Source organism: Aquila chrysaetos, chromosome 10 (genome assembly GCF_900496995.4).
Source record: "Aquila chrysaetos chrysaetos chromosome 10, bAquChr1.4, whole genome shotgun sequence".
Taxonomy (NCBI): Eukaryota; Metazoa; Chordata; class Aves; order Accipitriformes; family Accipitridae; genus Aquila; species Aquila chrysaetos.
In genome coordinates, this window is record NC_044013.1 from 12,105,485 (window position 1) to 12,126,450 (window position 20,966).

Below are 20,966 nucleotides of genomic sequence, written 5' to 3' on the forward strand. Positions count from 1 at the left end.
ATATGAAAAAATAATCAAATCTTAGAGGGTTCCATTGATTAACTGTTTTCTTAATTCTTTAGATTTTGGTCAAGCTAACCTCCATAGTTTGGGACTCTTGGGAAAGAGATCTGCTCAAAAGCATTGGTTAGAACACTCAAATATCTCTGGTTATGCGAGTACCTGCTACTAATTATAGTCACTTGAAAGAATCCAGGTATATCAGAGAAAAGGATTCACAGTTTTCCCTATTTGTTTTTTGGAATGAGGTTTTAATTCAAAATGTAAGACACCTGCACTCCGCAGACAAAGATTCATGAGCAAGGCAACAGAATACTCCAGTGTGTAATCAGACAGGCAATCTGTATCTGTTAGAACATCAACCAGCCAGAAAATGAGCCCATCTTTGATCATTGCCGACTGCAGTGCACGCCTAGGATTAAAAAACAAAAAGCCCACAAAAATCAGACCACATCATAAATAGCTTTCAAAATATACTTATAGCTAATATAAGCACATTAAAACCCTGTTTCATCTACCTGCTATACACTAGCTTGCCAACAAAAAAACCCCAAAACTACCCATTTTGGCAGAATCAATTAAACTAAGGAGTTAAAGCCTGAAGAAATTGAAGATGCAGATTCCCATAGGTTTAGAGGACTAAAATGTTGTTGGGTGGGTTGGGTTTCTTTGTGTTTTGTTTTGTTTTTTTAAACCTGCAAACTGCTGAGGTAAGTTTCTTCACTCTTTTCTAAGGCTTCTAACTCCACCTAAAATTGCATTTTCAATTGTCTTAAAATGGGTAAAAAAAGCCAGCTACATACTACAGACCCATAAAACAAATTAATTGCTGCTTCTGCCATAGGTAGCCATAGCACTATAGCACTTCTTTACTGTTGATATGACAAATGAGATTTTTTGCTTAAATCTATTTGCTCTTTTCTCTAGAGATTCTTAAATCACATATTCTTTTAATGCAGTCTGTAGCTGCCCTCAAAGAGTATACAGAATAAAGTGCCAGGTGGTCAACTGTGATCTCCTACAACAGAAATTCCTTGCTTTGCAATACAAAAAAGAAGTATATACATGTAGAAAGGTCTTACTGAAGAACACTATTTTTAATCACGTTATTTCCAATGGGCAGTAAATCTAAATTACAAAGATCAAAGCAGATATTTTCCTGGTCTTAGTACTTGGGATTTGGATTACTCCTGAAAGCTCATACACTTTCGCAGTCCTGGATCTTGCAGTAGGTCTGTGGCATGAACCGAACAAAACAAGGGAGCATCTGACCACACATTAAAAAAAACAGTCTCTCACGTCCAGTATCTGGAATTAACCTACTGTAAGATTAACCGTTATCTTCTAGAGAGTAAAAAACTTTCAGATTTTCAGTAGCTTAGTGCCTAGGCCCCCAAATTCAAGCTAACTTGTACTATCAACAAGTGCTTTAATAGAAAAATCATTTTCTCTAAGATGGGTTTAGGATTTCAAGCAGTAGGGTATGAAGATTTATTCTCTTTCATCTCAAATATGTATAAGGTATCATGTCAGGAAGCAGTCCAGATTTTTACCCAAAGCACATTTACATGTGTTTCATCCAAACAAGTTCTAAATAAGCCAAGTCCAAAAGCAGCCCTCATTCTTCAACATGCCCAAACAAACAAATAAAACAACCCCCAACACTTGCAGTCTTAATTTAGAAGAAACATGAATGAAAATAACAAGACCTAAACACATCCATCTACCTCCTTACATTTAGTTAACTATTCAGTGCTGAATATTCCTCCTGAGCACTGTGAAAACAGAGTTCCTACATCATATTTATTTGTTAAATGGGAGCAACATCATGGCCTTTACTGCTTCTGCATGGTATTTCTTTTGTGGTGGGCATTTGAGTCAGACTGCTAATGCAAAAGTAAGGAACAAGACAGGCCATGCATAGTCAGCTCCAGGAAAGAGGATCAACAGGATAAGGATGAAATCCCTGAAAAATGTTTGCAGAAAGGATGATGAAAACCTTATGCTTTGGAATGTAATGCAGCTCTTTTTATTTTTTTCTATGTAGGATTTTCAGAACTTTCTACATTAAGATTTTCACTCTGTTCAATTAAGGAATATGTATAAAGCACACAAGGCTATGGCAGATGTACATTTACTTGAGTCTTGACAGCTGGTAGGAAGTCAGGTTAATTCAGTCAGTAAAACTGAGTTCTCCTCCATAATAAATGACACTGTTTTCATCAGTCATCAGAGGTTCTGATGATTGTTATGGGAAAACCAAGTGCTCTTCTTTCTTCCCTGAACAGAGTCTAACTAGCCTGCATTTCCTCTCCTGCTGTCACCACTGCGTGCTGTGCTTTCATCACCTGAGGCTGAATTTCTGCAGAGCCCCCAGAACATTCTCCCATGTAAGGGAATCCTTGTCTTCAGCTTTCAGTCTCTCCTCCAGCATTCGCAGCAATGTTGGGTTCTGAGAAAGGTAGACACGACCTGGTGCAAAAAGCGATGAAAGAACAGATGCTGAGATACCAGCTTATGACAGAAAAGCGCCCTCTCCTTGAAAAAGTAAGCAGGATTGACCTCAGTTCCTTCTTGACAAGCCACAATCTTGTGCCAAGACCCAAACAAACCTGCACAAATGAGTTGTCTAGCAGACCAGTTGCATTCAATCCAGCCACTTGGGGCATTAGAGGCCCCCACTTGCCAAGTTAGTACCACACAGAATCCACTATTCCTCTTTCAATACATGCTTTCTGATCTATCACAGTTTTGTATACTCTAGGAAAAGAGCAGATATGTCCAAAGAGCTCAGGAAAGTTAGGTGTCCTACTGCTATTGACTTCAAATGGGATTTCAGTTCCTAGCAATAGTTTTTAGCTCCTTAAGTAGCACCAAACCAAGGGCTAATTTGGGACAGGCAGAGATTCAAAGCTGCATATATATGCAACCAAACAGCAGTGATGCACAAAGATTTATTCAGGTGAGGACCAGGAAGATGCAAGAACAGCTGCACTAACTACTGTTGCACAGCCTGGTAGCAGGTCTGCCTACAGGACCTTTAATTAATGGGAATTTTTCTTCTTTTTTTTTTTTAACCCTCATGAAGAGATTGAAGACTATATTAAAGGCAGCACCTGGGTAAGTTCCCACATAGATCACAAATCATCAAAAGAAATCAGAAATGCTGAATCTACAGTGTCAAAATGAAAGCTTTCCAGGTACTGAAAAACTGTTTTGAATGCGTGTAACAAAAGACAGTGAATCCCTAGAAAAAGAGTGCAAATAAGGCTCAAAATTCCCACATGCAGTGACATGCATTTGTGACGTACCTATAAGCCAGCCTTATATGAAAATGCTGTCCTTTTTTTGCAGCAGATCTCTTACCTTCTGCCAGTGAAGCAAAAGCATTGATGAGCCTTGCCATATACTGTCTGACTACCTCACTCTTAGAATGTAATAATTTGAGGACACTCCTCTGAAAAAGAAAACAAACATTAATAAAAACTCACCGAAGCAGGAAAAAAACAAAGTTAGTCTTCTATAAGGTTTTAAAAGCTTCATTAAATTTTCACAGCAAACCACCTTTGTTTAAGATATCGATACGCATTCAATGTCAATATGATTTAAAATTTCCTAGTTTCCTTTTTTATTGGCAGGAGGCTGAGGGAGAGATGGAAAATTAAAAAAATAAGCAAATCAGAGCTCTTCAGCTCAGTCTGTTAAAACACCATTAAGCTTCATGGTGTAGGGTGAGAATTACAATGAACCAACACAGTTATTAGTTAAAGCTGATACCTAAAATTAAGTCAGTGACAAAAAAAAAAAATCTGTTAATTTTGTTGATGAACTGAAATGCAGTAATATTACCTGAATCGGAATGCTTTTGTTTGACAACTAAGAGTGTGGGAAAGCAGCTCAGTAACTTACCAAGAACACCACATTGCAAACTATTTTTAATCTGTTTTACTTCAGGCATTACTTACACATAACTTTCCTCTTACAGAAATTTACAGGGAGAAAAACAGATCATTGATTTAATAATCCTTTAACTTTTCTAGTGAAGTTACTGTTGCAATGACAATGGGAGCCACAACATAACAAGTAGGCCCACTGCTTCAAACAACTGGGTAACTCAACTATGTACAAAATTCACTACTACAAATGAAAAAAGTTGTGCTTTTGTTAGCAATAGTATTGGATTATCAGTGACTGAAGCAACCTTTCAAAATCAACACACCAGCAATTCCCCTTTCTAAAGAAAGGTAACAATCTATTCCAAATTCCCAGAAATACTGTTGAACATGTTATTACAAGTGCATAATCAGATATTCCATAGAGGTACTGAGACTGAAGTCCTAACTTAGTTCTTATCCTAGATCAGTGAAATGGATTGAAAGTATTATCTATCAATACATAATCACTCAAAAAGAGACATAGCATCTGATAAGCAAGAGCTAACTCCTAAGTAAGGGGCTCAGTAGGCTTCTGCTAAACTCACGGACATCAAGCACCAGGACAGGTGACAAACTTCCACTTGTCTACAAGAACTGTATATACGCTGAAAGCTCTTATAATGCAAAGCTTTGTCCATCACATTTAAAGACTGGGATGCAGAAGTTAAATGTGTCACATGATTTTGGCACTACTACTTCCTTTTTTTCCCCTCCAGAGTCTGATAAATTTTTCTGAGCAGCACTTTATAGAAACAAATGAGCAATATCACATAGAAGTTGGAGGAAAACCCCTTCCAGCTGACCTGACAGCTGCTGTGGCAGTCTAGGAGGTCATTACTGATGTAGGCTTGCAGGACAGTGTCTCTCTGTTCCCCAGGATATGATGTTGTCAAGCGCTAAAATAAACAACAACATGAATAAACCAGTCAAATAAATAAATGATAATGTGAATTGATGGCCACTGAAGATTTTAAAGGTGCTGATAGCCCATAGCTGAGAAACCTCTTTTCATGGGAAGGAGGAATTCAAGCTCAGTGATCTAAGGGAAAGAGATGAAATGAACTGTTACTTGGGAGCTGTCATCACTGTCCATACAGGAAGGATACAGCATTACTTCCCATAAAGTTAAAAAGCCCTCTAATAGCTACAGATGTGGTGCTTTTCTAAAACATCTGAGACAGAGTACTGGGCTAGAAGAACCACTGGTCAGACCCAACGGATGTTTTTTTTATGTGAAAATGGACACTGAAGCTTGATCAGAATTCCACTATTATCATCTTTCACGTCTGTCACTTTGAACACATCAGCTTCCTTTTCAGCAGGAAAATGTAACTTCCTGTTGTCACCTTTAATTTTTCCAAAATATCATTACATGATCCGAGTCAACCAAAAGGTAGGCTCTTGTAGAATACCTTGATTATAAAGGAAAACTGGTGATTAGAGCCAGGTATTTATTGGATACAGCAATATTTATATAAATCTAAAGCAGGGCAATACATGGAAAAAGGAACTGCCTAAAACAACAACAACAACAATTTCTTTGAAAACACATCAGAAATTACTTCCACTGAAGATCCCAGTAATTCCTATCTGGCTTTCTTCAGATGAGGAGGACACCACTACAAATAGATACCTACTGCCCTGCGCTTTCTTCATCATCTCAAGAGTCTTAGCAAGCTTCACTGACAAAGAGAGAAGTTGCCTATAATGCTGAACTGATCACCAGAACAATCATCTTCCTTGCAAAATGGATTTTAGTTCTGGATCCCTCCAGAAGGGACCTATTTCTTTATTTCTACAGAGGCCCTCTCCCTTACCCAGCGGAGAGCCTGCAGTAAGAAGGCCTTGAGACGATCATTCCCTGTAATCAAATCTTTCTTCAGCTTCTCATAATCCAAAGAGGGCAACAATGGCACATCCTGCATCTTCCTACAATGCAAACGGGAAAGACAATCATGAAAACTCACTCTTCTTATTCAGTGCAGCTGATGTTACTGAGATGAGAAGAGCCAAAACAGGAAGTCTGCTTCAGAAAAAGAGCTTCCACATTTTTACACCTTTGTTACTTTTATTACCATATCAGAACAACAGACTTTTTAAACTTGGATTTATTTTTTCACCATGCATGCAGCTCGTTTACCATCATAACTTGCAGACACTAAACGCTGACAACTAGCCAATTGATGATCTGAGCTTTTTAGTGGCACAAAACAGTACAGTAACTTCCTTTTTTGCCCTGTGTGGGCCACAAGAGCATGGGGGCAGCAACTTGTGGCTCTTAGCGTATGGTTATAAACAGACACAATAACAAGCTGCAGCTCCAGCTTTACCTTTAAGCCCTCATGCACACAGAAATGTCTTCTCCAAGGCAAAGGAGGCAGGCTGAATGGATTTTTACAGGCTGGACTACGCTGGCTTAACATAAGACTTAATACAGGATCGCTTCCCATGCACCAGTACTATCCTGCTATTTTGAGTTTTAACACTGCAGTAGAAGTTTCCCTTAACAAAATTGATTCCTGTCAATGCTTTAATTTTAATATTTAAATATATTCAACTAAGAAATTTTTACTCCTATCTTCCTATCCTATCAAAACAAATTTTATGTATAATTGTCCCTTTAATTTTCTTGTAAACAACAGAAGGATCAAAACAGTGTCTCAAAAATGTAATAAAACCTTCACCTCAGATATACCATCTCTGTTCGATCTTATAAGCCAAAACTTAAGTCAGTCACAAAAGAATTAAACTTGAAGCACCCAAAAATCCACGTTACCAATTCCCCTCCTTTTCCTGGTTTTGTGAGAAGCAAACCAATTACAACAACAGGACTGTAATGTGCGGAAACAGTAAAGAAAATACAGCAACCAACTCACAGGTGTGCAGTGACAGATTTACTGCATTAGCAACATCCTGCTGAAATTAGGATGTTACTGAACCTGCTCAACAGAAGAATACAGATCACACAATATTTGCATACAGCATTCACTGAGATCAGAGGAAGCACACAGAGGATGAGTGATTCCTATTTGCAGACAACTGGCAGTGCACTTCGGTTTACAAACCCCTCTTCTTCTCTACAGATACAAATGAAGCTCAGCAATAAATACTTACACAGGGGCTAAAGATGCTCTTAACATTGTGGAAGCCTGCATCAGAAAAATAAAGAAAAAAAAAGAAATCACAACAGATTAGTCCAAATTTCACACCAACAGTGTTACTTATGAGGTCCACAGTGTATTCTTTCACTGAGGTTCTGCAGTTCTTTTCCTATAGCACCTATGTTGAAAAATAGAAGCATAGCTAAAGGAGAGGACTTCAGAGTTTATCTTTCTTTTCCCTTAAAGTGTTTCACAGGTAAAAACCTCCTTTGTTATGATCTGGCTATGTTATCTTCACTGCCATACTCCAAAAATTACCTACACTTGAAGCATTTAAAAAATATATATATAAAGGGAAAAAAGTGAGTAGAAACTACCATCTGAAGCCCACTGAGGAAGATGAAAAACTTGCTAAACACATTTATTGACTTCCAAAATTTTTGTACCTTAAAGTTGCAGTAATATTTCACTGGAGACCTAGCATGTATTACTGCATTCAAGTTTGCTGGAATTCTTTGTTTCGACACTAATGTTATCAGAGTGCCTGTTGCTACTAATGTATATCCCTATATATAACTACTAATATGTGAAGAAAAGACTAGGTATTCTAGTATGGATAAAACCCAATATGGAACAGCATGCCATTTCTCAGTGGTTCTGCATAGGATAAGCTGAATTTAAGCCTGAATATTTCCTCTCTGATGCAGTGTGACACAGAGCATATGCAGGCACCACTGCTGAACAAGTCAAAACTTAAAAATATCAACATCATATAAAAGTTCCATATAAAAGTTGTCTGCTTCAGTAAATATTTTGTGCTAGAGCTACTTGTAGGTGAGCCAAGAAGCAGCAATTCTGGCATAAGAGTGCTTCATATCATGCATTCTGATGTCAACTACATGCCATATTCGCAGAATATTCAGTGTCGTCTCTTTGTGTTGATCTCCCTATTCACTTTCTAAAAAATCTCTCATTACCACTTATGCCTTTAAAACTGGTCTTCTCTTCTAACCTAGCCTCTTTCAGTGGGAGCTATATAATCAATGTCTATTGTCAGATTTAAAACTGAGGGATTGAGGAGACAAAAAGCATGAAATACCATAGAGAATATTGAATTACACCAGCTGAAATATTCTTGAACACACTACCTCATGGGTATCCTTTGTAATACAAGGAACTGCTCTCTTAGATGTGAAATAAGCTTATACGCACATTGGAAAGCATTTTATATTACGTTTAAGTCAATGAATGACTTGTACACAATAGACAATTAACAGGTCATACACTTCAAAATTAACCTGTCTTGACAGCAGTTCTCAAATCATGGTTTATTTTACACAATACAAAAGTCTTTCAAAGTATCATATCTTCCTAAACTGTTTTCCTCACGTTTATTTGTATTAATTTTCCTTAACATTTTTGATAAATATCAAAAGCTAACTTCTGTTTAAACAAACTATTTTCCCAGTAAAAAGCTATCATCTTGTACCCGAGTGCACAATGAAATCACAAATCATTTTCGTTGCCTTCCTCAGCACCCTTCTCCATTAAAGGAAATGGGGAAGAAAGTGACTATAGTATGTTAAAGCAAAAGAAATGACAGAGCCCTTGAAGATGAGAAGAACAGTATTGAGAAAAGTAATAGAGCAGGTCACTAAGAGTAAATAGATGTATATAAAAGCTCTCTGCTTCTCAGCAGAGTCCTTTTTACCCACCACTTCTTTGCTGCCTTAGAAAGAAAAACATGTGCTCCAACCAAAATCTAACTAAAGGATATATAATTGGTAAAGATACATGCATCACCCTTCCATACAAATAAAACTTTTTTGGCAAGTGTAAGATTTTTGCAAGCCTATATAAATTTCAAACTACAGAAACTTCAACTGGAAAAAAGTTCATATTTTTAAAAATCAGTCAGATCAAGCAGGACAAAGTCCTATTAATTCCCAAATTACTTTTTAAGCTGGCAGACGGAGCACAGCAAAGCATTTAGTATGATTTGGCTCTGCAGTCTTCCTGGACCAAAAAGGCACCACACAGTGAGGCAGTCCCTATACTGGAGCTCTGTGGGCTGGGTGACCAAGATGGAGAGGCTTCTTGTCCAGCACTCACTTTTCTGATCAGACCCAAGTTTATCAGTCTAGAACCTGCACAGGAGGAAGGAAGCTCTCTCAGGCTTTTGGTGTTTCTGGGAAAACAATAAGGATACAGTTCATACTACGTCAGGTTCAATGAGGCAAAACAGAAACAGGAAAAGTTTTTCAGGGCTAGTTTGCCCTTCACTGCACCTTCATTTCTGAATCTGACTGACTATGGTCAGCACCACTGATAAGCAGAAAGAATGCCACCATGTTACAGGCAGAGATTTCCTTTCTTCATCTTCATCTACATGATTGCAATTAGTCATAAGTAAGCTAATCTGTACTCCTCCAGTATGGCACACTGAGTAAGCTTGGGTCTCAGGAGATATGCTTCTAGCCCCGATTCAGCTACCAACTACAGACAGAATTTAAACGTGTCATTTCACATCTCTGGGCCTTGATTTTTCTCATCTGGAAAGCAGACACAGGCATCAATCTCTTGATAAGCTGGTTTTTGAGATCTACCAATGAATGGCAGCGTGCAAGAGCTAAAAATTATTTTGCAATTAAACAATCAAATGCTCATCACACAACTACCACAAACAGAAAACCAGCAGATTTAGTGTTTGATTATGACAGAATAATTCTGCAAAATAAGTTAACAACAGCTGATACAGTACAGTAACAACTCTGGTACTAGTATTTTCCTGGTTTGGAATTTATTTAGGTCTCTATTTTATAAAGTAATTTCTGAGAACAAGGACTGCAGTAAAATATTGCTAGAGAATTATATTTCTGGGCATTTTTTGGCAGTTACGCAATGCAGCAGCTCTCCTGTGGCTCACAGAGCTACGATTTCAGGGTCTGCACTACTTTGGTTCAGACAGTTGAGTCACCCTGTGAAGCACACAGCATGCTGAGGGACAGCATCGCACACTCTCCATCTGTTGTTAAATGGGTCTGAAGAGAATTTCAGTCAGTTTAGTTTTCCAACAAGTGATCCAAATACAGTACCACCAAGTGCTGATCATTCAATTTAACATCCACGCTACCTCTTGCCATAGATTCTCAACTTTTCATCTTTTTATCCTCGTTTTTAAAGAAGAAAGACATGCAGTACCCCAGACCCTCAGAACCCCACTACCCTGCCAGCCTTTCTCCTCCTCACACCATGGCCTCTTCAGCTCTCGCTCCCAGACTACTGCCAGTTTGGCCAGCACCACCTCTGCACCCATTCCCTGGCTGCTTTCGCCACCTCCTGCAGCAGCATCAAGGGGTGCCTGTGCCAGCACAGAACTCGCGCTGATACCCCCAACAAGCCATAAATGGTTTGTACCAAGTTCCACACCTCATTTCAACGCTGGCAGATTTGACCAGTTGGAAGCAGCAGTCTTGGCAATAGGAAGCACTGGGTTATGGACTCGGGTGGAAAATAAGCCTGGGGAATATGACCCAAACTCTGCTGAAGATTTCATGGCTTCCTTCACATAAACATTTCTAATTAAGACAGCGAAATACAGACCCATCCTAACATTTAATTTTAACTTGGTTTAATATTCTTATTCCTTAAGCAGAGTGCTCTTTTCCACCTTACAAAGTGCCCTGCCCCATACAAGCAGGGAAGGGTAAATGCACATTAGGAATTCCCTAGCAGGCAGCCCACCAAAGCAAATACAGTTCCACCTCAGCACCTCCTTTCGCATTTCACTAGGTAGTATTTGTTTGTTTGTTTCCGTTTCTCCTCTTTGGTACAGAATCCAAGATGTCCCAATCTCAGGATATTTACCGAGTTAAATATCTTTACATAACCTAGCCCCAAAAAGCTGTCTTAAGCTCTAGTTCTTGACTTGCGCATTAGCCTTAACAAAAGGAAAACCACACCTTAAATAGAGCTGCATCCTACAAATCAGCTCTTGGGCTTACTTACGTCAGCACACTTACTTCATTTAAGACATATAATCTAGCCAGTAGAAAAAGGTCATTGCCTTCACCATTATCTCTGTACACAGCAGATCCAAAGCCAAGCTTCCACATGCATTACTTCTGGCAGGAGTGCCAGCGGAACCAGCCTCCACCCCTCTCAACACGTCAGTACCAGGGAAAGCAAAAGCAATGAATCTTGGGAACAAAAACCTGCCCTACCACCAAATTAATAACAAAACTTTTAAGTTCTTTGCAAAACTGTAGCTATACGCTTTTAAAAACGGACTTCTATGTTGCAGATACATGTAAAAGCATGAAGCCCTTTAAAATGATTCTTAGGAACAAAGGGATACATTTAACTGAAGAAAAGGTTAATACTGAAGCCTGGAAGCGGGCAGAACAGAGCCCACCAGCCTTTTGGTTTTTTGATCCTCACAGATCCGTTCTTCTCTTTCCTGGTGTTCATTCTCAAATCTAAACAGCTGAACTCTGATATCTTGTCGTTTCTGTGGCAATAGTGCAAAAACTCCAACTGTACTGTGTTTTTGAGAGAGAGAGTATTTGGATGCTGGAAAGCTGGGCCTTCTTTAAAACAGCTGCTTTTAAATAACTGGACAAAAGAAAGTAAAACCATCAGCACTGTGCATTCATAGCCCTCAAAGCACTCTCTACAGAAAGTAAATTCTTAATATTCTTATAAGGTTAGTAGAAACCTTACGATCTTCATCCCCAGGTGATGAATCCAAGGCCACAGACGGAAAGGCAGAGTCAAAGGCACTGCTGACAGGTAACTTCCTCATTACACATCCATCATGTCAACCACCAGATGATGCCTCAATCAGCCAAGTTTACATAGCTCCTCTTTACTACCAGTTTTCTTAGATTAAAAAGCATTTATTTCCTCAGCATTTTCTCCCAAGCCCTTTCCCCAATCTTACCTTTCCTGGAACAGGTTAAATATTAATTCAACCTTTTGAGTAACAGTATTCCTCAAATTGCCAGTGAATGACAGAGAGTGAAGAACACGGGGCATACATGACTCCCAACATTCACAGACTTAATCTTGAAGAAAATAATTTTCATGCAAAACCTATCTTGAGACAGAATCGTATGTCATAATTGAAACACATGCAGAAACTAGGTGTCTTAAGGAAAGGAAAAGAAAAAAAACCAAGAAAACAACAGCCCAAGCACAGCTTATTCTGGTAGGATCATGGGGTATGACTTATGTTTGTGTTGGTTCTTGCCAAAGCCAAACCAGGTGCCATATTAAGCCAAGTAATTCTGTCACGATGCAGACTAGCCACAGATGGCAGCCCTTCATTTTTGAACAAAGCGAGGCATGAATACGAACAGCATGGAATAAAACAAAGAAGTTCAAAGGGGAAAAAAAATAAAAAAAATCAATATTTATAAAAGAAAACAGATGCATTTCATGTGCAAGCCAAAACCACAATTGATTTTATCAAATACTGTAGCCCTGTATTCAAACCAACTCCACTTTGCTATTTGATGTATATATTCACAATATGCTGAAGGCTAAAGCTGAAAGCCAGATTCTGTCCTCCGTTACCACTCTGAAAATGTGCTATAAGAACTCAGTGTAAATTCAACACAGATTCAGAATTAATAATCAAAGATACGTGATGAATATGTGAAGAGTAAAACCAAAGTTTGAGCAAATTTGTACATATCATTAGAACTCAAAAATTTATGTTGAGCTCATTTGTTATACGCTAATGACAACAAGCCTGCTACACGCAGCCTATGACAGATTAGACTCCGAGCTTGTGTAACCTGGCAGATCTACTGGGGCTATGCAAATTTACTTTGTAAGGAGATCTGCAAATGTTTTTAATTTTTTTTTTCCTTACTTAAACTAGAGATATCCTGTTGTGAAAACTTCCCACTTGGCATATAAAACAGATTCTCTAAGACATCTTAAGTGTACATAAAGTCACACTGTAATACTATGTGATAATGCAATGACAAGACAAAATGTCAGAAAACAGTATAAGATACTATATATAAACAGTGAAGGGAGGCTGAAAGCTATCTATGAATTCAAGAAATACCTCAGAATTAGATAGTTTTACAAAAATCTTATAAGCAACTCTGCATTGTAAGTTATTACATTCTACATCGTATAAAGTTACATTTAACTAAAGCTACCTATATAAGGGCAAAACTTCTCTTAGCAAAGATCATTTAATTCATAACTGCTCATCTATAATCAACTTTTACTCAATCTCAAAACAGACCATTATGAGAGGGAACAAAAAATACTAAGCATCAAGCAAAAGGTGTCCATTATGACCATTCACATCATCAACAGGAACAGGTTGATTAATACAGGTGAATGTGGATAGTAATCTCTACATCAAGATAAAAAGAAGCATGAAAGAAATAGTCCCTTGCATTCAATAATTCTATGACTATTTCTCAAAACAAAATGTTGTTTTAGGCAGGAAGTTGAGTGCCCACAGGGGTTACTGTAATTCCAGGTGACGAATACATTTGAAAAAGAAAAAAAAAAAAAAAGGGTAGTTTTTCTTGAAAGATGAAATCTTGTTTTACACAAAGAAAGTGATAAAAACATAAATATGGATTATTTTAAAGTAGAATACTGACCAACATTTTTCAGAATTGGTGTCAATCACTTTTATGAATTGATTACATACAGAGTTACATAGAAGTAGACTCATTTCCTCTCTTTGCAAAGAATGCACTGACTATGGGCAAAATTAGATACTTATGGTGTACTTGTAATAATGCCAGAATACAAACTTCCATCTGGGTTACAGAAGTCACAGGCAGTACACAGAACACTGTTTTGCTTTTTCAGTTTTCAGTGAAAGAGGATCCATTTTAATTGTATGAGAGAATTTTATAGTCTTTACTACAGAAATAAAGTTTCGCTTTAGAAATTAAAAATACAAATAAGTAAAATACGACACACCTCTGAGGAACACAACTCATTTTGCTGTATTATCTTAAGCAATAATATTTATTTGCTTTGTCAAAGGTGTTGTGGGATCAGCTGGTGTTGGCACACTTCAGAGACATTGTATGATATATACACTGATGTTCAGGTGGAAGAAACAATTGCTTTCTGCATGCTGTAAGAAGCTGTGTTTAATGTAAAATTTGTGGACAAAGCGGCTCTTTTGTTGACATGCTGTGTTATGCATATTATGAAGCCATAAGGTTACTCAGAATTTCTGTTCTCCATGCAGAAATTCCAGGCCTTGCGCATTTTTTGGCTCTTCATAAACCATACGAGTTAATGTCATGACAAGTTAAAATGCACAGAAAATTGTTATACATTGTGAAATGAAGAGAAATATAGACTGTGACAGACTAAGCAGGCAATGTGAAAGGATATAAAGATATAGACACTTACATATCCGTCATCACAAGGGCTCATAGAGTAATATCCCTTTATGGGCAAACAGGCACACATTAAAATAAAGAAGATTAAAAAAATAAGTTAACAGAAATAAATCACAGAGAAATGCACAGTTCTAAAAAAAACCAACAAATCAAAATTAGCTAAAAATTAACAGACTATTAGCTTTGAAAAGAAATGTATAAGCACCTTCTGTCAATCCACATACAAGTATTTTTTAGGACTGAAATCAATGTGTCTCTCTTGTGATATATTTACATTACACGTTCCCCTTTCAATACCTAGCAAACATATCTAGTCTGCACATTATTCCATTATAACTGTCAGTTAGAATAGCTGCATACCAAGCACTGACACATTTATGTGAATATATGACTTCTATAGTTCACTACACTGAAGCAGCTAAGAGAGAGATACCAATGAACATGATATCGATCAGAAGACCTCAGCTTCTGAGACAGCAGCTGGAAGTATTCTCCATACTTGCTTTGATTGGAGTTTCTCACCAGCACATAATGAAAGCTGAGAGAGACAATTTAAGGTGTTTGAGAAATGTTATCAATTCCTCATCCCAAAAGGCTCCAAGGATAAATTAAGAAAAAGTCTCTGGAAGGAAACCTAAGATTTAGTTACTAAAATAAAAAATGGTGATAATTAATGGTTTGAGTAGTTTAGTACAAAATATGCCATGTTCTCTTTAATTAGACTAAAATATTTAACTTAGAACAGCTTTGTATCTAAAAAGAAGAGTCTTAATTCAAAATAAAAGTACACAGTTCAACACAATGAAATAAGACCAACATTAATTATTCTGCTTCTAGTATTTTTGTGCAAACCTGCCAATATTTACTTTAGAGGACATATTTGTGCAGATGAATAAGCACATAAACACTGTATTTAGCAGGTTCCTGTTTAACAGATATATACAGCCTTATACAGAAGGTATAAGAAACTTGCCACTCTTCACTGTGAGCAGAAAATAAAGTTCTTTTATTCTTTAACCAAATTTAAAAATCTTTTAAATTTATTATAAATTTATAATTATAAATTTTAAATGTAACATTATTCTTTTTATTACCATTACACTCTGAATTCCCTTATGTGAACAAGTATTTTAACTTTCACAGTGCTATACACACATACAGACAGTTTGTGGTGAAGACATTTTAAAATTAAATTCAAGACAAAGGACAACATCAATAGAGACCAGTAAGTGAGCAAAAGAAACCAGGAGATGTCCTCTCGTCATGATACAGGTTATTTCAACACACACATGACCTGAGCCAGTGAAAATGTACATAGGCATCAAGACAAGGATGACGTTAAAGGAAAGTTTTAATGTTAAAGGAAACCACAAAAGGTTGGACCAGGCAACCTTTCAAGGTCCCTTCCAACCTGGTCTATTCTGTGATTTGAGGACAATAACAGGAAAAGTTTCTGCAAACCCCTACTGATGGCAACACCTTACCTTTAGAGATGAGGAATTTATGCAAACAAAAAAACCTGCCCAAGTTGCTGCAGGTAGTTTTATCACCTGCAGCAACTTGTGAAAAAGGCATCATATACTGTATCAGCAGAAAAAACCCACCTCTTTGCTTACATAAAGAGGTAGGTTTGTTTCTTCCTTACCATATATGAGTGGTAACATACAAGAATCATCCCATGCACAGGGATGGAGAAGACTGATATATTTCATCCTAAGAAAAGCTTGCTTAGGGTAGATGCCGTTTGTTGTAACATGCATATTATTTTTAAATGAAAGAGCATATATCAATGTAATGCTTGGTGAATCCACTCTGAATGGTTCAGAGTAATTAAAACAAAACAAAACAAAAAGCTTCTGCTAGACTGTCTCCTAGGTTTTATGTGATCTCCTTGTGCAGAAAACTGTTTCACAATTAAGAAACAGACTACCTGCCACCAACTATTGCAGCTTGATGGCATGTTTGCATTTGCAGTAAAAGCATGTTTGAGGAAAAAAGCACAGAGCACAAGAAAAAAATTAGCCCACGCTAGTCTTTACAGCTAGCCCAGAAAACGAAAAAAATTCCTCATTTACAGTTTGTAAATGACAACTTAACTTTACAGAAGAGCTGGTGCTTTTGTCCAGTGACAGAACTAAAAAAATAATAATTTTTCCACAGCTTCAAGAGTTGTGCCAAAAGAAACCTAAAACTTGCAAGGGACATTAATTCACCTAATTGTAGCTACAGGTAAATGTAATCAGACTGAACAGCAGTAAAAACATAATGGGCATTTATTCTATTCCATGATACAGGAGCAACATATGCAAACAACTATACAGCTTTCTAGTCACAGAAAGATTCTCCAGTGGTTAACACACATCTTGACTATTGACAGAAACCATGCATCTGAAGAAGCAGTTCCTGTTTTCCCTTTAATCCAAAGGTTAGAGAATCTTACTACATTATCCCTAATCCAAGAAATTCCAGGAAGGTGTACATCTTACTTGAATCTGAAAATCTATTTGTTTAAGACTTGAGCCTATGCCAACTTTCGATGGGGAGTGAATGTACAACGCTTCAGCAATAAACAGCCAGAATCCTCTTGGCTTCATGATGTGTGTAAACAGAAAATTGCAGGCATCAAAAAACTACAATCCATGCTTCTTACCCACCAGACAAATCACTAATAGTAAGAAAAAAAAAAAAGTTAAAAAAAAAAAGTAAAACTGAAGTAAACTCAAGAGTATTAAAGATATAAGGGACTATGATAGATCACTGTATTTAAAACTATTCTTTTCAAATTTACCATTACCCACATCAGTTCCCTGTCCAAACGAACATTAGAAAGTCAGGAATTTGATTAAATCTTCAAATGAATGTTTCCTCAGCTTGTCAGAGTTGGTGCTCTGACCTCCTATTCTTAGATCCAGACCTTCTGCTCTGACAATTCTCTCAGGTTTCTTATCTCCCAATTCAGGACCACACATGTCAAATTACATGATGGAAGATGGCGATAACATTCAACTGCAGCTAGAAAAAAAGCCTTATGGTAGAACAGGGCTTTAGAGAAGCCTTGGAAACATCTCTCAACTGTAACACAGTAGTGTGGCCTTTCTCCCACTACATGCAGCAGATGCATCCTGTTAATGGATTGTAGATCAGGCTCACAAGCTGACCCAAGAGGTCACAGAGCTGGCAAGAGGCATGAAGTTGCTCTGCAAAAGAATGAGATCCAAGCCAGCTTACTGGAGAGCACAAAGCAACAGCCAACACTAGAAGCCATTGCTAAGTAAGATTTCATGGGTATGATTACACTGCAAAAGTCTTTTGGTTAAGAGATGTCATTGCCTCAGGTCTTAAAGCCAGTTCAGTAAGAAAGACTTGTTCTGGGATTTGTCCTCCCGATGTGAATTTCTTCAAGTATGAAAAGACAGGCCTTCAGCCATGGCATGGGGGGCAAACCAGGAAGCTGATGTTTGTACAATAACAGCACACATTAGTAAGTGATACATGCTACCTTTATTGTAATTTCAAAGCCTGAGACCTCAAGGCTTTATATTACACAATACTACTTTCTTGACATTAAAAATTGAGCTCAGAGTACAATACACTGGGAACAAAATCAAGTTTGCATACAAATAATGCCACCAAGGGTATAATCCAAGGCATACTCTTTAATTAGCTTGGGCAATACTTCATTTTGGTTACAACACTGGTGCAGTTCTCCTTCCCAGTATAACTTAACACTACTAGCGTAGTGTAGCTGATTTACCAAAACATACTGTAGAGCTCAAGTACACATCTCAGAGAATGATGCAGCTTTAGCATTTTCTGCTCTCGGAACCCACTCCCAAATCTGGACTGTCCCCTGACTTGTGACAGTATAGGTGACTGAACTCAAGCACCTCCTTCTTCCAAACTATGTAATGCACATCCACTTATCCCCCATGTAAAAGTGGTAGAAATTTAAGGCTGCATGTCAGTAAAACAAAAAAGTAATTTCCTTGCTAATGATTTTCTTTTCTGCTCATCTATTTAGAGATATTGATCTGCCAAAACTAATTTATTTAAGGGTCTGGTCCTGACATTGGTGATGTCAGTGAGACAGGGTCAAATCCTGAATACTCAAGGTGAAGCGGGGAAAAAAATAGAACAAAAAACCCACCATATTTAATGCCTGCCAAAACTCTTTAGACATTGAGGTTGTTTGTTTTTTTTAAACCTCTCACTTATCTTGCCTACAGAGTGCCGCAATGGTAAGGATGAGCAAAGGAGCTGCCCCTCTGCTAGTCTCTTCACTTTGCAATTATACAGGTGACTGCTCCTTACAGCAGCAGGAGTTTTGTGAAATGGAATAGCTGGAAAGACCACACTCTAGTGTCTCTAATTAGTTATAAGCGAAAAGTGAAGGGACCTTCCAACACAAATCCAGCACAGATGCTGCAAACTCATGCTACTACTTAGTCTGGGTCACGATGCCTCCAGCTTTATCCCAAAACTTATGTGAAAACCTGAAACCACTTAAGAATAGAACAATAACATCTAAGTGTATTACAATGAGGTATTTTGAATCCTTGAAGGAAAAGTAATGGGATGCCTTAGTAGCCTAGTGGCAAACGGAGAATTCGTTTTTTCGGCCATCTCATCTGGCTTCCTGGATCAACAGAGTCAGGGAGTGTTTAGAAGTATTTTGGGATGATGAAGAACAAGTTTCATTTTTCTTCTCAAAGATGGGCTATATTTATTTTTTTCTTCTTACACTTATTTGTGTTTCTACATGTTTGCTATTCATGTATAAAACCAGAACTCTCTACATGGGAAACAAACAAGAAAACATGATCAATCAAGTGTGGACAAAAGGGTAACTTAAGGAAACCTGGTTATGATGCAGTGAAGGTCTACAAGCGAAGACTGTGATTAGCCCTCCAAAGCTTGGCTAATGCCTCAGCCTGAGTGTGTGGGTCTGCTTGTATAAACAACCTTAGATTTCAACCACAGTAGCTACTATAAACTCACTGTCAAGGAGTGACGTAAACCAGTTGAGAAACCCTTAATCTAAACAGTCTCAGTGCTATAGCTATCCTGGTCCTTCACTAGAGAACTTAGCTGGCACAGCAACTACCTCAATAGTGTGGATAAAGGAGCAATAAAGTCACACAGAAATAGTTACACGAGTAAAGCCTAGTATAAAAATAAATACAACTGTGCTAGAAGAACACAGCCTTACTCGTCTTAACCTGGCTAATTTGGGACAGAAGGGAGGCAAAAATTACTTCCAGGAGGGAAAAAATCCACCACCACCAAATCCTCTTTCTCTGGTCTATCTACATAGCTGGAGACTGTGCTAAAGTGGCCATAGTGGCATAAGTATAATGGCAAAGGCATTTCCAGAGCAGAAATGCTTTTAGAGACACTTTTAGAGAAGCAGGAGTAAATAAACATGATGCATAAGATCAACAATCATTTCACAGTTGAGCATCTTTTAGTAGAAGGAAACAGAGGAAGTATGGCTGCAAGAGATTTTGAGCGGTCACCTAATCTGTCCTGGAGGAGCAGCCAAGCATCAAACATTCTGGTAAATGGTAACCATTTGTCTACCTTGTTCTTAAAAACCTTTAGTGACAGAGATTCTGGCTGAAATACTGTGCTTATACACTGCTGCTTACACACTTCTTCAAAGATCACTTATTGTTCTTAAAACTCTTAAGTCTTTTTTTCATAGAGAAGGAAACAGATGCCTATACCTAAAGGCTAAACCGTACAAGGACAGATGTTTATGCTAAAATAGCATGTGACAAGGGTGCAGAAAGACATATGCAGTCTAGCAATAATCCACCCAGATTTTATCAGTGAAGACACAGCTTCAGTCACTTCTGCAATCTCTGCAGAGTGGATAAAGAAACAAGACAGCATCCTGCATAAGGATGACACTCTTCCCTCTGCCCCCTTCCCAAAAGGGTTCAAGAGATCAGAGGATCAACTTGAGATAGAAAGAAAAGAAACAGTAAGAGTGAAACCCTGGGCAGATGGAGCACCTTGAAAGCACAGGAGAAAAAGAGAAGCCTTGATGCAAGTAGAGAGCAGGAACAGATAGAAGAGAGCACGTGGCCATACAGAATGGATGATCTCAGTACAGGGAAGGGGAGCTGGGAGACACACGCAACCCCAATGTCATATGGCAAAAATGCAGAAGACTACTGGGGTACATAAAGCATTATCTTGGAAAGCCACTGGCAGGGAAAGAGGGAAGACCCCTGAAAATTGTTGGTTAGAAGAAAGATGCGGGGGCAGGTGGGTACATTATGGAGTGGGACGTGGCATAATCACGCACCATGGACACGGTGTAAATCTGAGGAGAAAGGAGTTACAGACAGCCCCTAATGTTGAGGTAGCAGACAAACAGAGATCCTGGTTCCTTCCTGAAACCCTGGGATATGCAGCCTCCAAAAGCTGCTAAGAGTGCACCTCCTAAATACACAGCAAGTCAGAGAAAGGAGTTCTGACCACTGACAGGGAAGCTAGGGCATTTAAAACAGCTTGAAGAGCAATGA

General features: G+C 38.1%; 1 protein-coding gene across 9 annotated transcripts in view; it reads right to left on the reverse strand.

Annotated features, from left to right (window-relative positions):
* Positions 1–20,966, reverse strand: part of ARMC9 (armadillo repeat containing 9) — a 72,185-nt gene that overhangs the window by 32,756 nt on the left and 18,463 nt on the right. For 8 of the 9 annotated variants that reach the window (XM_030028270.2, XM_030028274.2, XM_030028272.2 and 5 more), the window contains exons 10-16: positions 14,444–14,479; positions 7,050–7,084; positions 5,753–5,864; positions 4,739–4,831; positions 3,367–3,457; positions 2,349–2,472; positions 273–412 (exon numbers count right to left, since the gene is read on the reverse strand). In XM_030028270.2, the coding sequence (XP_029884130.1) occupies positions 273–412; positions 2,349–2,472; positions 3,367–3,457; positions 4,739–4,831; positions 5,753–5,864; positions 7,050–7,084; positions 14,444–14,479 (631 nt within the window). The remainder of the gene's footprint in view (positions 1–272; positions 413–2,348; positions 2,473–3,366; positions 3,458–4,738; positions 4,832–5,752; positions 5,865–7,049; positions 7,085–14,443; positions 14,480–20,966) is intronic. The other variant, XM_041126778.1, reaches the window with a different exon arrangement.